The sequence below is a fragment of the Mauremys mutica genome, chromosome 2 (genome assembly GCF_020497125.1).
Source record: "Mauremys mutica isolate MM-2020 ecotype Southern chromosome 2, ASM2049712v1, whole genome shotgun sequence".
In the NCBI taxonomy this organism is placed as follows: Eukaryota; Metazoa; Chordata; order Testudines; family Geoemydidae; genus Mauremys; species Mauremys mutica.
This window is the reverse complement of record NC_059073.1, coordinates 170,529,288-170,543,137: the sequence shown is the minus strand read 5'-3', so window position 1 is coordinate 170,543,137 and position 13,850 is coordinate 170,529,288. Positions and strand designations below refer to the sequence as shown.

Genomic DNA, 13,850 nt, shown 5'->3' with positions numbered 1-13,850 from the left:
GGGGATTCCCCTTAATGGAGGGCAAACGCTGTCTTGCATCTCCATTGTTGTACCTGAAAGGCTGGTTGTGGGTGTTTCCAACCTCATAACATATTTCAGTAACACACACGCAGAAAAACTTCATAACTTCCAATAAAACGATAGCACATACAACCCAACAGGATATTAATATTCAACAGATCAAGACTTTTTAAATGATCCCTTACAAGGGCCTACTTTGTACAAAACATATCAAAATTATATCACCATGGTGAATATGGGAGTGCCAGGGTGTTACTTTGAGGTACAGTGTGTTACAGGGTGACAAAAGTATATTTTTATAAAGTTAGTGTAAAGACCTTAGACTATTTGTTGAAATGACTTTATGTTGAAAAACAGTCTGTGTAGAAGTTAATTTGAATGTTAATGTTTAACTGTTGCATTTTGATTAATGAGAACTCCCTCTTTAAGAACAGAATGTGGCAAATAGAGTATGTTTGATACTGAGAGGAAAGTGTGTGGGGGGTTGCCTGTGAATCCAGAAAGTGGAAGAACTTGCTTGTGTAAACATACATTTATTATATATTTCCAGAAAGCAAGCCTCATTCTCACAGATGTAGCATTAATATTAGGGCATTGCTAATGGGCCTCTCAATTATAGGTCACTGGTTTTGAATCCTGCCCAGCTCAACAGGGATTAAAAGTTGTTCCCATCTAATGAATGTTTGGCAGCTCCTATATGAGATGAGTTTAGGGAGTCTGACATCAAACTCACAACCTACTGCAAAGAATGGTAGTAAGTGCTTCTGTTCAAGGACCATATCTTGGGTCTTATCTAAACACAAAAGCTGTGCCATTTTGACTATACTGGTACAGTTAAAGCAACACATCCTAGTGTGGATGCAGTTATACTGGTTTAAGTGTGCTTATACCTGTATAGCTATTCCTGTGTGTGAAAGGAGATTAAGATAGATTGGTACAAGGCACCTTTTTACTGGTATAAATAAGTCTACTGTGTGCTTTGTACTTGTATAGCTCTATGGGCAAAAAAATCAAATCCCTGAGTAACATAGTGTGACAGACTCAGACCAGAAAGATATAAGAGAGTGGTGGATGGCAGGTATACCAGCCTCAGGGTGAGCATGTCTCTGTTTCCCCAGGCCAATTAAGACACCTGACGCCAATTAACCAGGTAAGGCTGTCAGGCTAATGGAGACAGCTGGAAACAATCAAGGTCCCACTCATACTGCTTAAAAGCTCTCCTTCCGGTTCCCTCAAAAAGGCCCCTAGGTGAAAGGAGCTGAGGTAAGGGTGAAGCCAGAAAAAGGGGATCACAGGGAAGTGGCACAGGGAATCAAAGCAGCTCCAGGGGTGAAGGGGAAGCCGCAAACAACTGCTACTATTAGGGTCCCTGGGCTGGAACCCAGAATAGAGGGTGGGCCCAGGTCCCTCCCTCCCCGCGTTCTATAGAGACTCCCTTGAGAGGGGAGGCAGGCCTTGGTCCAGGCAGGAGGCCAAACTGCGCCTATTAAGCTCAAAGGAGCAATAGAGACTGTGGGATATTCCCCCTCCCATAATAGCCTATGATGAAGGTAGCTTGGTAGGCTGCGACCCTTGCCATTACTATGAGAAAGCGAGGTCACATTGAGGGCCTTAGCGACCTCCTGAGGCCACTGAATCCGCCCGAAAGCGTGGGACCCACCATGTATGGCTTGGAGCTTTTTCACAATAGTTAAACTGGTACAAAATCTCTGTGTGTGAACCAGGCCTAACTATGTGTTTGAACAATTCCTAGCACAGTAGGGACTGCTGAGCTGATCTTAATAGGGTCCTCCAGAAAGAACTTCTACAGAGGGGCCAGAATCACCTTACTCACTAAACATTTGTGAGAGCTGACAACATAATTGCATCACACACACTGGGAGTGGGCAAGAAGAATTCAAAAGCCAGATGACAAACAAAAAATGTAATTAAATCTTTTTATAAAAAAAATCTTATGACTTTGGGGAGGGCTGACTCACAATTTGTGAACTTCTGGAGTTGGCAATATTTCCTTCTCTATTTTTGTTTTTAATCGTAATTTAAAGGTGAAACTAAAAGTAAGTTTCCCGAAAACCCAAATAAATGATTAATTTAAAGTTCTATTCTGAAATGCCTTCTTTTTTTTAAAACAGTCACATTATAGTGTTCCATATTCATTGTCCCTCAATGAATTCTATATCAAGTTTGCTCAGTTCCTGTGTTTGAGTAAATTCTATTCTACAATAACATGAGCAGTAAAACCTGTCTTTACAAGTATGTATGTTCTCTGGTTTTGATGTTTTCTAAAGAGTTGTCCATCTTGCAAATGTAGCAAATGGGGTCTGAATGTCAAGCTGTGTTTTCTGGTTACTGCGTCATCACCAGAAAGTGTTATTCCCCAAAGGAATTTGTGTGTGTAGTTAAGGTGCAATTAGGGTGTGTAAACCTGAATGCCTCTAGGTAAGTTTTATGCAATAAGAATTTAGGCTATGTCTACATTGTGCCTCAGTGCAGACAACAGGTGTGAATTGCAGAGTGCACCAAAGTGTTGCTCTGTAACTGTCCACATGGACACTGCTGGTGTGCACTAAAAGGTACGTAGTTAACGTTACCATAGTCTTTCAAACAGGACTACATTAATGTGAACTAAGTACCTTTTAGTTCATGCCAGAAGTGTCCACACAAGACAGTTACAGCACAATGCTTAGGGGCATTCTGTAATTCGTACTTGTGTAGTCTGCACTGCAGCACAACGTAGGTAACCCTACTAATTCTGTGGATAATGCACAAGACAGAAAAAAAAATCCATATTACTCTCCCTTGCTGCTATGGGCTTGGCAATGATAATAGGACTAAAATAAAATAAAAAATTGTTACTACTTTTAAATAAGCAATTGTGAAGTCGGTTATCTATAGGAAGTACATTTCCCAGCAAGAAGGAGACATATTTATATAGTCATTTATCTGACTACTACTGTATTTCAGACCCCACAAAAGCAGAGAAATTTAAAATTAGGCTTCAGAGTAGCAGCCGTGTTAGTCTGTATCCGCAAAAAGAACAGGAGTACTTGTGGCACCTTAGAGACTAACACATTTATTTGAGCATAAGCTTTTGTGGGCTACAGCCCACTTCTTCGGATGCATGTTCTTTTTGTAAAATTAGGCTTGTTACTCTGTCTTGAAAGGGGCACTGTCAACCTGGGGGGAGAGAGTAATACCTAATTTTAGGAATACTTTCTCTCTTTAACACACTAGAAACCTCAAAGTGAGATTTGTTTTCCTGTCAGAATTTTAATTCCCAGTTTTGCTGGTTGTTTTCACACGTTCCTGTGAAGGTGGAGAGGGTTTGTTCACATGTCTTCCTGCTTCCTGTTCATGTGCTTGAGGTTACTGACAACTTTCTCATGCATTTTCCTCATTCACATTACAGGAACAGCATGTGTCTGAGTAAATACTATTCCACAATAACATGAGCAGGTTAACATAAACATGTTTTTACAGGTATGTGTGTTCTCTGGTTTTATTTGCACAACACTGTGTGACCTTCTCTGTCTACAGGCTATAGTTCTTCCAATAAAACAAGGTACCAGTCAGTTTTCATCCTTTGTCCCATCCTTTTGTATGTCCTGGGTACTTCCTAACAGACTGATCTTTTTTTTCCCCCTCAACCCCATTTGAAACCAACCTCCAAAAATGTTCCTATATATATCCCAATTTTGTGACTTTCCCCACACACAACTCAGTTTTACTTCATCCTTACACAATCTTGCCCCCACAACCACATCACTCCCCCCACCTGTTTTGTTCCCTCAGACACGCAACACACATCACTGTATTCCCCCTCTCCCTACATAATTACCATATCTCCCACATAAACACATCGCTGTACACAGCAGTGTTTCAACCCATGCTCAGATAGGTGGATCTGCTCTCCTGCACCCAATGGGTCAGGGGTATCTTGACACCATATCTGGCTCCATACCTCCACATAGCCTTAGAGGGAAGGGAAAAGAAACACACTTCATACTCCAGACACTTATTTTTCATTGAATTGTAAATTTCGAGGCCAGAAGGAACCATTATGATCTAGTCTGACCTTCCTTATAACACAGGCCATAGAATTTCACTCAGTAATTCCTGCATCAAGTCCATAATATCTGTTTTAACTAGAGCGTATCTTTTAACAAGACATCCAGATTTGATTTTAAAGTCTTCAAGACATACAGAATCCACCACATCTGAAGGTAAGTTGTTTCAATGGTTAATTACCATCACTATTAAAAATGTGTGCCTTATTTCCAGTCAGAATTTGTCTATCTTCAACTTCCAGCCATTTTTACTTACACCTTTTATCTGATAGATAAGAGCCCTGTGCTACTAGAAATCGTCTCCCCATCTTAGCCCTGGTCTACACTACGAGTTTAGGTCGAATTTAGCAGCGTTAGGTCAAATTAACCCTGCACAACCAAGCCTGTTTTGTCAACTTAAAGGGCTCTTAAAATCTATTTCTGTACTCTTCCCTGGCAAGGGGTTTAGCGCTAAAATCTATTTTGCTGGGTCGAATTTAGGGTAGTGTGGATGCAATTCAACGGTATTGGCCTCCAGGAGCTATCCCAGAGTGCTCCATTGAGACTGCTCTGGACAGCACTCTCAACTCAGATGCACTGGCCAGGTAAACAGGAAAAGCCCTGGGAACTTTTGAATTTCATTTCCTGTGTGGCCAGCGTGGCGAGCTGATCAGCACAAGTGACCATGGAATCCCAGAATCTCAAAAGAGCTCCAGCATGAACCAAACAGGAGGTACTGGATCTGATCGCTGTATGGGGAGAAGAATCTGTGCAGGCAGAACTCTGTTCCAAAAGACGAAATGCCAGTATATTTGCCAAAATCTCCAATGGCATGATGGACAGAGGCTACAACAGGGACACACTGCAGTGCTGCATGAAAGTTAAGGAGCTGAGGCAAGCCTACCAAAAAACAAAGGATGCAAACAGTCACTCCAGGTCAGAGCCCCATACATGCCGGTTTTATGATGAGTTGCATGCATTCTGGGGGTGGCCCCTACCACTATCCCACCACTGTCTGTGGACACCTGCAAGGGGGGAGTCTCATGCAACACGGATGAGGAGTTGGAAGATGAGGAGGAGGTTGTGGATAGTGCACAGCAGGTGAGTGGAGAATCTCTTCTCCCCAGCTGCCAGGAACTGTTCATCACCCTGGAGCCAATACCGTCCCAACCCTCCCAACGCGGGCTCCTGGACCATGAAGCCAGAGAAGGAACCTCTGGTGAGTGTATCTTTGTAAATATAATACAGGGTTTTAAAGCAAGCATGTTTAATGATTAATTTACCATGCCAAGGCAGTAGCAAGTAGTCTGGAATCATTGCAGAACAAAACCTTGCATGCGGTAGGGGGAGGCCCATTCATGGCTGACCCGGATCTTCCCTAATACTAGCCACATGGTGTGTGTGGGCGGGGGTGGGGGTGAGGCAGTCATCCCAGAGAATTGCGTGGAGAGATTTGGATTGTACTGCACATTCACCCTAAAACCGCAGTCCCTCCTTTTAAATGGCCAACCCAATGGGCTTTGCTTGGTATGGTAAAGGAGAGCACTGCTGTTTGAAACCATTCCCACATGTTATGAAGGTTGAAGAAGCCAAAACCCTTTGCCTTACAATGGCTGCCTGCAAGCCGAATTCTGTTGCCCAGCCGAGCATGTGTGATGTCTCACACCAAACAGGCAGGCACTCAATATAAGAGGCAAAATCCGACCTTGTACCAAAAGCACTTGTGCTATGTAATGTGAATCATTTGATTCAGTGTGAAATAGTCTTCCCTTTGTTCTCTAAAATGTAACTTTTTAAATACTACTTTCCCTTTTTTCCTTCTCACAGCTGCAAATGTTTCTACGCTCCCCCTATCATCTCCGTCCCAGAGGCTAGTGCAGATTAGAAGGTGAAAAAAACGCACTCGCGACAATATGTTCTCAGAGCTCATGCAGTCCTCCCACACCAAAAGAGCTTAGCAGAATGCATGGAGGAAAACAATGGCAGATTCCAGGAAAGCGTTAAATGAACGTGATGAGAGGAGGGAGGAGCACGCTGAGAGGAGGCAGGATGCAATGCTGAGGCAAATGGGGGAGCAAACTGACATGCTCAGGTATCTGTTGGAGCTGCAGGAAAGGTGGCAGGAGCACAGACTACCACTGCAGCCCCTGTGTAGCCGCCTTCCCTCCTCCTCAAGTTCCATATCCTCCTCACCCAGATGCCCAAGAACGCGGTGGGGGGAGGCTATGGGCACCCAGCCATTCCACCCCAGAGTACTGCCCAAGCAACAGAAGGCTGGCATTCAATAAGTTTTGAACTGCAGTGTGGCCTTGTCCTTCCCTCCTCCCCTCATCCACCACCCCACCCACTGCTTCCCTCCTCACCCCCCACCCCCCGGACTACCTTGCTAGTTGTCCCCCTATTTGTGTGTCGAATTAATAAAGAATGCATGATTTTGAAACAATAATGACTTTATTGCCTCTGAAAGCGGTGATTGAAAAGGGGAGGACAGTTGGCTTACAGGGAAGTAGAGTCAACCAAAGGGGCGGGTTTTCATCAAGGAGAAACAAAGAGAACTGTCACACCATAGCCTGGCCAGTCATGAAACTGGTTTTCAAAGCTTCTCTGATGCGCAGGATGCCCAGCTGTGGTCGTCTTATCACCCTGGTGTCTGGCTGTGTGTAATCGGCCGCCAGGCGATTTACCTCAACCTCCCACCCCACCATAAATGTCTTCCTCTTACTCTCACAGATATTGTGGAGCACACAGCAAGCAGCAATAACAATGGGAATATTGGTTTTGCTGAGACCTAACAGAGTCAGTAAACTGCACCATTGAGCTTTTAAATGTCCAAATGCACATTCTACCACCATTCTGCACTTGCTCAGTCTATACTTGAACTGCTCCTTGCTATTGTCCAGGCTGCCTGTGTATGGCTTCATGAGCCATGGCATTAAGGGGTAGGTTGAGTGCCCAAGGATAACTACAGGCATTTCAACATCCCCAATGGTAATTTACTGGTCTAGGAAGTAAGTTCCTTCCTGCAGCTGTTCAAACAGACCAGAGTTCCTGAAGATGTGAGCGTCATGTACCTTTCCTGGTCATCCCACGTTGATGTCGGTGAAACGTCCTTCATGATCCACCAGTGCTTGCAGCACCGGTCCCAAGATAGGGATATGGGTTCCGTCTATTGCCCCACCACAGTTAGGGAACCCCATTACAGCAAAACCATCCAAGATGCACATTTCCAAGAGTCACTACCCTTGATAGCAGCAGCAAACTGATTGCATTGGCTACTTGGATCACAGCAGCCCCCACGGTAGATTTACCCACTCCAAATTGATTCCTGACTTACTAGTAGCTGTCTGGCATTGCAAGCTTCCAGAGGGCTATCGCCACTCACTTCTCAACTGTGAGGGCTGCTCTCATCTTGGTATTCTTGTGCTTCTGGGCAGGGGAAAGCAAGTCACAAAGTTCCATGAAAGTTTTGCAGCCACTGGGAATCATCCCAGACCTGCAACACTATACGGTCCCACCAGTCTGTGCTTGTTTCCCAGGCCCAGAATCGGCGTTCTGTGACATGAACCTGCCCCATTACCACCATGATGTCCAAATTGCCAGGGCCTGTGCTTTGCGAGAAGTTTGTGTCCATGTCTTCATCACAATCGTGATCGCGCTGTCGTCGCCTCCTCACCTGCTTTTGCGGGTTCTGCACATACTGCAGGGTAATGCGTGAGATGTTTACAATACTCACGGCAGCAGCGGTGAGCTGAGCGGTCTCCATACTTGCTGTGGAATGGCATCTGCAGGAGAGCAGAGTTGCAGCAGAAGCGGTGGAGGACAGCGGTTAGCACCGTGCACATTTCCCAAGGAAGAACACACGTACCCGGGAGCCCATGACAGACAACATGGAGAAATTCGTTATCAAGGCAATAGTAGCAGAGCAGAGTTGCAGCAGAAGCGGTGTATGACAGTGGTTTGCAGACCTACTGCATCATCTGCTGCCTGCAGCACCCAGGACACAACAGCGGCAGTGTCGGTGAGCTGAGCGTGCTGCACGTTTGCCGTGGTATGGTGTCTGCGCAGAAAAAAGGTGCGAAACGATTGTCTGCTGTTGCTTTCACGGAGGGAGGGGAGACTGACGACATGTATCCAAAACCACCCGCGACAATGTTTTTGCCCCATCAGGCATTGGGAGCTTAACCCAGAATTTCAATGGGCGTCAGAGACTGCAGGAACTGTGGGATAGCTACCCACAGTTCTCCGCTCCGTAAGTTAATGCTAGTCACAGTAGTGAGGACGCACTCTGCTGACTTAATGCGCTTAGTGTGGCCATATGCAATCAACGATATAAAATCAATTTGTAAAAGTCGACTTCTATAAAATCACCTAATTTCGTAGTGTAGACATACCCTTAGACTGCGATCAAGTCACTTATAAAATTTCTATTTGTTAAACTAGATAGCTGGACCTTCCTAAATCTCTCACTGTAAGGCAGATTTTCCAGACCTCAAATCACTTTTGTAGCTCTTCTAGAACCTTTTTCCATGTATCAACATCCATTTTGGACACTGAAGCTGGGCATAGTATTTTAGAAATAGTCTCACTAATGTTGTAAGCAATGATAATGCCACCTCACAACTTATATTTCTTATTCTTCTGGATCTTGTTCCCAAGGATTGCATTTACCATCTCAAGCCTTGTCTGCATGAGAAAAGTATGCTGATTTCACTGATCAGTTTTTAAAATAGTTTGGTTAAACTGGTACAAATGCCTGAGTGAATGCTCTTTTTTCAATCTGTGTGACTTATTTCAGTTTAGTTTGAACAGATTTCTTATAGTCTTAAACTAAATAGAAATAATCCTGGTTGAAACTGAAACAAGAATATCCACACAAGAGTTTGTACTAGTTTAATTAAATGAGCTTAAAATCACAGCCTTAGTTAAACTTGTGTGACTTTCTCATGTACACAAGTCCTTTGACACTTAATCTCACTGGGAGCTCATATTCAGTTTGTCATCACTCACTATCAGTAAGTCTTTTTCAGACTCACTGCTTTCCAAGCTACAGTCCCTCATCTTGTGGGGCCTACATTATTTGTTCGAAGATGAATACATTTGGGTTTATTAAAAGGTATGTTATTCAAATGACCCGCCATGCTAAGTGATTCAGATAGGGCTGTAGAACTGACCTGCCATTATTTACTACTCCATTACTTTAAAAATGGTAAATGGGATAACCAGGGAGTGGGCCTGGGGGTCTGACATCAATTCTGAGACAGATAGTGGAGCAGCTGATAAGGGACTCTATTAGTAAAGAATTAAAGGAGGGTAATATAGTTAACTCCAGTTCAAGTGGGTTAATGGGAAACAGCCTGTCAAACTAACTTGATATATATTTTTTCATGAGATTACAAGTTTGATAATGATGATAGTGTTGAAGCAATATACTTAGACTTCTGTAAAGTATTTAACTTTGTACCACATGACATTTTGATTAAAAAACTAGAACGATGTAAAATTAATGTGGCACACATTAAATGGATTAAAAGCTGGCTACCTGATAGGTCTCAAAATGTAATCATAAATAGGGAATCATCACTAAGTGTATGTGTTGCTAGTGGGGTCCTGCAGAGATCAGTCCTTGTTGGCCCTACACTATTTAACACTTTCATTGGTAATCTGGAAGAGAACATAAAATCATCACTGATAAAAGGTAATAATTGGAGATATACCAATCTCCTAGAACTGGAAGGGACCTTGAAAGGTCATCTAGTCCAGCCCCCTGCCTTCACTAGCAGGACCAATTTTTGCCCCAGATCCCTAAGTGGCCTCCTCAAGGATTGAACTCACAACCCTGTGTTTAGCAGGCCAATGCTCAAACCACTGAGCTATCCCTCCCCAGTTTGGAAACTGATAAAGTTTCCAAACTATACAAAGACTGGGGGATTGGTAAACAATGAAGAGGACAGGTCACTGATTCAGAGCAATCTGGATCGCTTGGAAGGCTGGGCACAAGCAAGCAATATAGGCTTTAATATGGCTAAATGTAAGTGTATAAATCTAGGAACAAAGAACAGTAGGACATAATTAAAAGATGAGAGTTCTAGCCTGGGAAGCAGTGCTTCTTCAAAAGATTTGGGGGTCATAGTGGATAATCAGCTGAACATGAGTTCCCAGTGTGACGCTATGGCTGAAAGAGCTAATGAAATCCTTGAGAGCATAAACAGGGGAGTCTCAAATACAAATAAAGACATTATTTTACCTCTGTATCTGGCACTAGTATGACTGCTGCTGGAATAATGTGTCCATTTCTGGTATTCACAATTCAGGAAAGATGTTGATAAATTGGAGAGAGTTCAGAGAACAGCCACGAGAATAATTAAAGGATTAGAAACTCCTTACAGTGATAGACTCAAGGAATTCAATCCTTTTAGCTTAACGAAAAGAAGACCAAGGAGTTACTTGATCACAATCAATAAGTACCTACACGGGAAGAAATATTTGATAATGGGCCCTTCAGCCTAGCAGGCAAGGGTATAACAAGATCCAGTGGCTTGAAATTGAATGTGTCTAGACACATTGACTGAAATTGAATACAGTAAGGGTAATTAACCATTAGACCAATTTACCAAGGGTCATGGTGGATGCTACATCACGGGAAATTTTTAAATCAAGATTGGACATTTTTTATATGCCTAGTACAAAAGGAATTATTTTGGGGAAGTTCTATGGCATGTTATACAGGAGGTCAGAGTAGATTATCACAGTGGTCCCTTCTGGCCTTGGAATTTATTAATCTAATGTATATATCATCTGTAAACTTTACCATCATATTTTTTGTCCAGATAGTAGATAAAGATATTTCAATAGCACTGGATCAACAACTGATCCTTGCAGAACCCCACTTTAAATACCCTATTTAATGATGATTTCACATATACAATTACTCTTTTGAGATCAGTTACCAAGTTTTAATCCATTTAAATTTACTACACTGATTTTATGTAGTGCCAATATTTTATTCAAAATGTCGTGTAGTACTATATCAAAGGCCTGACAGAAGTCTGTGTATATATATAAACACACATACTTTAGTTTGATAAATGCTTCTTTCAATAAAGTCATGTTGACAGACATTAATTATGTTATCATCCTTTCCATGATTTCCCCTGGGCTCAGTATCAAGCCAACTGGCCTTTAGCTGCCCATTTGCTATTTTTAAATATTAGCACAAAACCAGTTTTTTTCCCAGTCATCTGGAACTTCCCAATATTCCAAAATTTGTTAAATGTCAACATCAATGGCTCTGAGAGATTTTCAGACAATTTAAAGAAGAAAGGGAGAAAAACACCTTTTGGGTGCGAGTTATCCAGTTAACCTGCAGAGTTAAAAATATCTAACCTTAGTAGTTGCTGTTTAACATCCTGCCTACTCTTACCAATGGAAAAAATACTTCTTGTCTCTGTAAGATATAAATACATCATCCATCTTCTTTCCAAATACAAAACAAATATTTGTGGAACACTTCTACCTTCCTGAATCACTATTGACAGCGTTACCATCTCTGTCTAGTAATAGACATTGACTATTGCTAAGATTTAATTTATTCCTGCTATATTTTAAATCTTTCTTCATATTGTCCTTACCCCTATTGACAGTAAACTGTTCATTGATACTTTCCCTTCCCTTATCAATTATCTTCATTTCCAAACTGTTTATTGCATTATATAGTTTTCCTCCTTTCCTAAGGGAGATAAGAACCTAACTTAGTTCCAGTGGGTTTCAACACCAGGTGTGACTTTCCAGGTAGCAGCATCTCTTCTGCCAAGGAAGCACAGCAGCAGAAACAGCTGTCTAGGCCACAGCATTCTTTAGACACAATTTCATGGGGCAAGCTGCTCATACATACTACTAGGATGGCATTTGTGTGGGTCTCAAACTCCAGCCTGGGAAAATTTGCCTGCCAAAAACCAGCATTAGGGACAAAATAAAAAGCATAAGCAAATAAATTAGTAAAGGGAAAGATTCTAAACGTTATTTAAAATAAAGCTTTTCAAGTTGTCAGTGTCTCTTTCACTTTCCCTGGTGTACCTAAGTTATTCAATACATGGCCTCACAGGCTGACATTCTGAGACACTGTAGGTGGTTTTCACAAGTGTATGGAAAGAGAACTTCTAATATATTTATTCAATAATGTTTTCCCAAAGTAAAATGAATGAGAACAGTATTTCTTGCCAGTATCTTGGAGGTTTGCTGATAACTTTTCAATGTAATAACAGAAACGTTTGTTTCCTGAAAATCAACTGTTAACTTTATTCTACCATATTAGCATTTTGGCAAATACTTTGATTGTTAATTTCTCTGAACAATGATTTATTTTTGCAATGTCTTTGTAGGTCAATTGCAGCTATTCAAGAAAATCCCAAAGGCTACTATGCAGCTGCTGAAGACAGTGACAGAGCCAGCTCTTTGTAAAGACTTCAAAGCCATCATGGATTAATTGACCTAATCAAGTTATTTTATAACCTTTATAGGATTGATGATAATTGCTGTGTGTTAAGAATTACTGACCAGTTTTTATTTTGATATTTTGCAAATGATCTGCTCACAACAACTTTTATGTCAGAAATTTCCCCTAGCTGTTTCTCAGCTGGCAGTGGTTTAACAAGACAGGCAGAAGAATATATTAGATTTCTTTTCTATTTCTGTTACATATTTCCTGCCCACTTCTAATGGCTGTATCCAATCAAAGACTTTCTGACCATAGGGATTCCCATCTTCATGATGAAGATTACATTTATTTATAAGCTTTACTTATATGGCCACAGCTTTCTCCTCTAAGTCCATCCTTTCTATAAAACTCCTCTCTATCTCTTTGTATTTCATATTGCAGTAGTAATAATTAAACTGTTGGGTAATTACAAAATGTTTGTTTTTTCTGGTATTTAATTCTACAATAATCTGCAACGTTATGTTGCTACTGCTGTGATCTTATGGATGGACATGTACCTTATGATATCTTGTCCTAAAATGAACATTCTATGTCCAGGTACACAGAGCAAGTGTATTTGATTGGTATGATGTCCGATAAAGAAATATCAGTCTCAGACCTAGGAGAGTACTATAAATGTAGGCCATAAGTTTCAAAATTGAGACCATGACCATGTTTTGGTACTTAAGCTCTTTGGGCCAGAGACCATCTTTTTGTTCTGTGTTTGTACATTGCTTAGTACAGTGGGGTCCTGGCTGATGACGGGGCTCCTAGACGTGATGGTGGTACAAATAATAAAGAGGTGGCCTGATTTTTTCAGTGGTGCTGAGCACCTGCTAAAATAATCAGATATATAGAGCGAAAAATAAGGTAGTTTTATATGTAAACCCCCACTCCACAAATTGGAGTTGTTGATTAGATCTGATAGGAAATAGAGTATTCCTTTTCTTGTGTGAAATTCACCCTTGTGCAGACTAGCATGGGGCAATGTGATAGGGAATGCAGTACAAATCTTGTTCCTATTTGCACTGTAGATGATGTGAAAACAAGTTTTTTTAGCTCATGTTCATTTACATGCAAATTAGGCACATAAGTAGTTTTCCCACTCTCATCCTGTTCAATTTGTCCATGTGTATGCAGTGTAGTGACCCTATGAAATAGTAATGTACAGCTAAAGCATTTTAGTGTGTGTGGCCCCTGGAAACCTGCCTACTGGCATTTCTATACTGCATCTGGGAGCGAGCCTCATAGCTTGGGTCCACAGATTTGTGCTAGTGCTCTAAAAATAGCAGTGTAGACATTGCTTTTAT

The 13,850-nt window shown here is 41.7% G+C and overlaps 1 protein-coding gene across 1 annotated transcript in view; it reads left to right on the top strand.

Annotated features, from left to right (window-relative positions):
* The window catches only part of TERT (telomerase reverse transcriptase), a 121,010-nt gene extending 108,040 nt beyond the window's left edge, over positions 1–12,970 (top strand). Inside the window, exon 16 of the mRNA XM_045003381.1 lies at positions 12,446–12,970. Coding sequence (XP_044859316.1) covers positions 12,446–12,549 — 104 coding nt within the window. The 3' untranslated portion in view covers positions 12,550–12,970. The remainder of the gene's footprint in view (positions 1–12,445) is intronic.
* Positions 12,971–13,850: the final 880 nt, after the last annotated feature.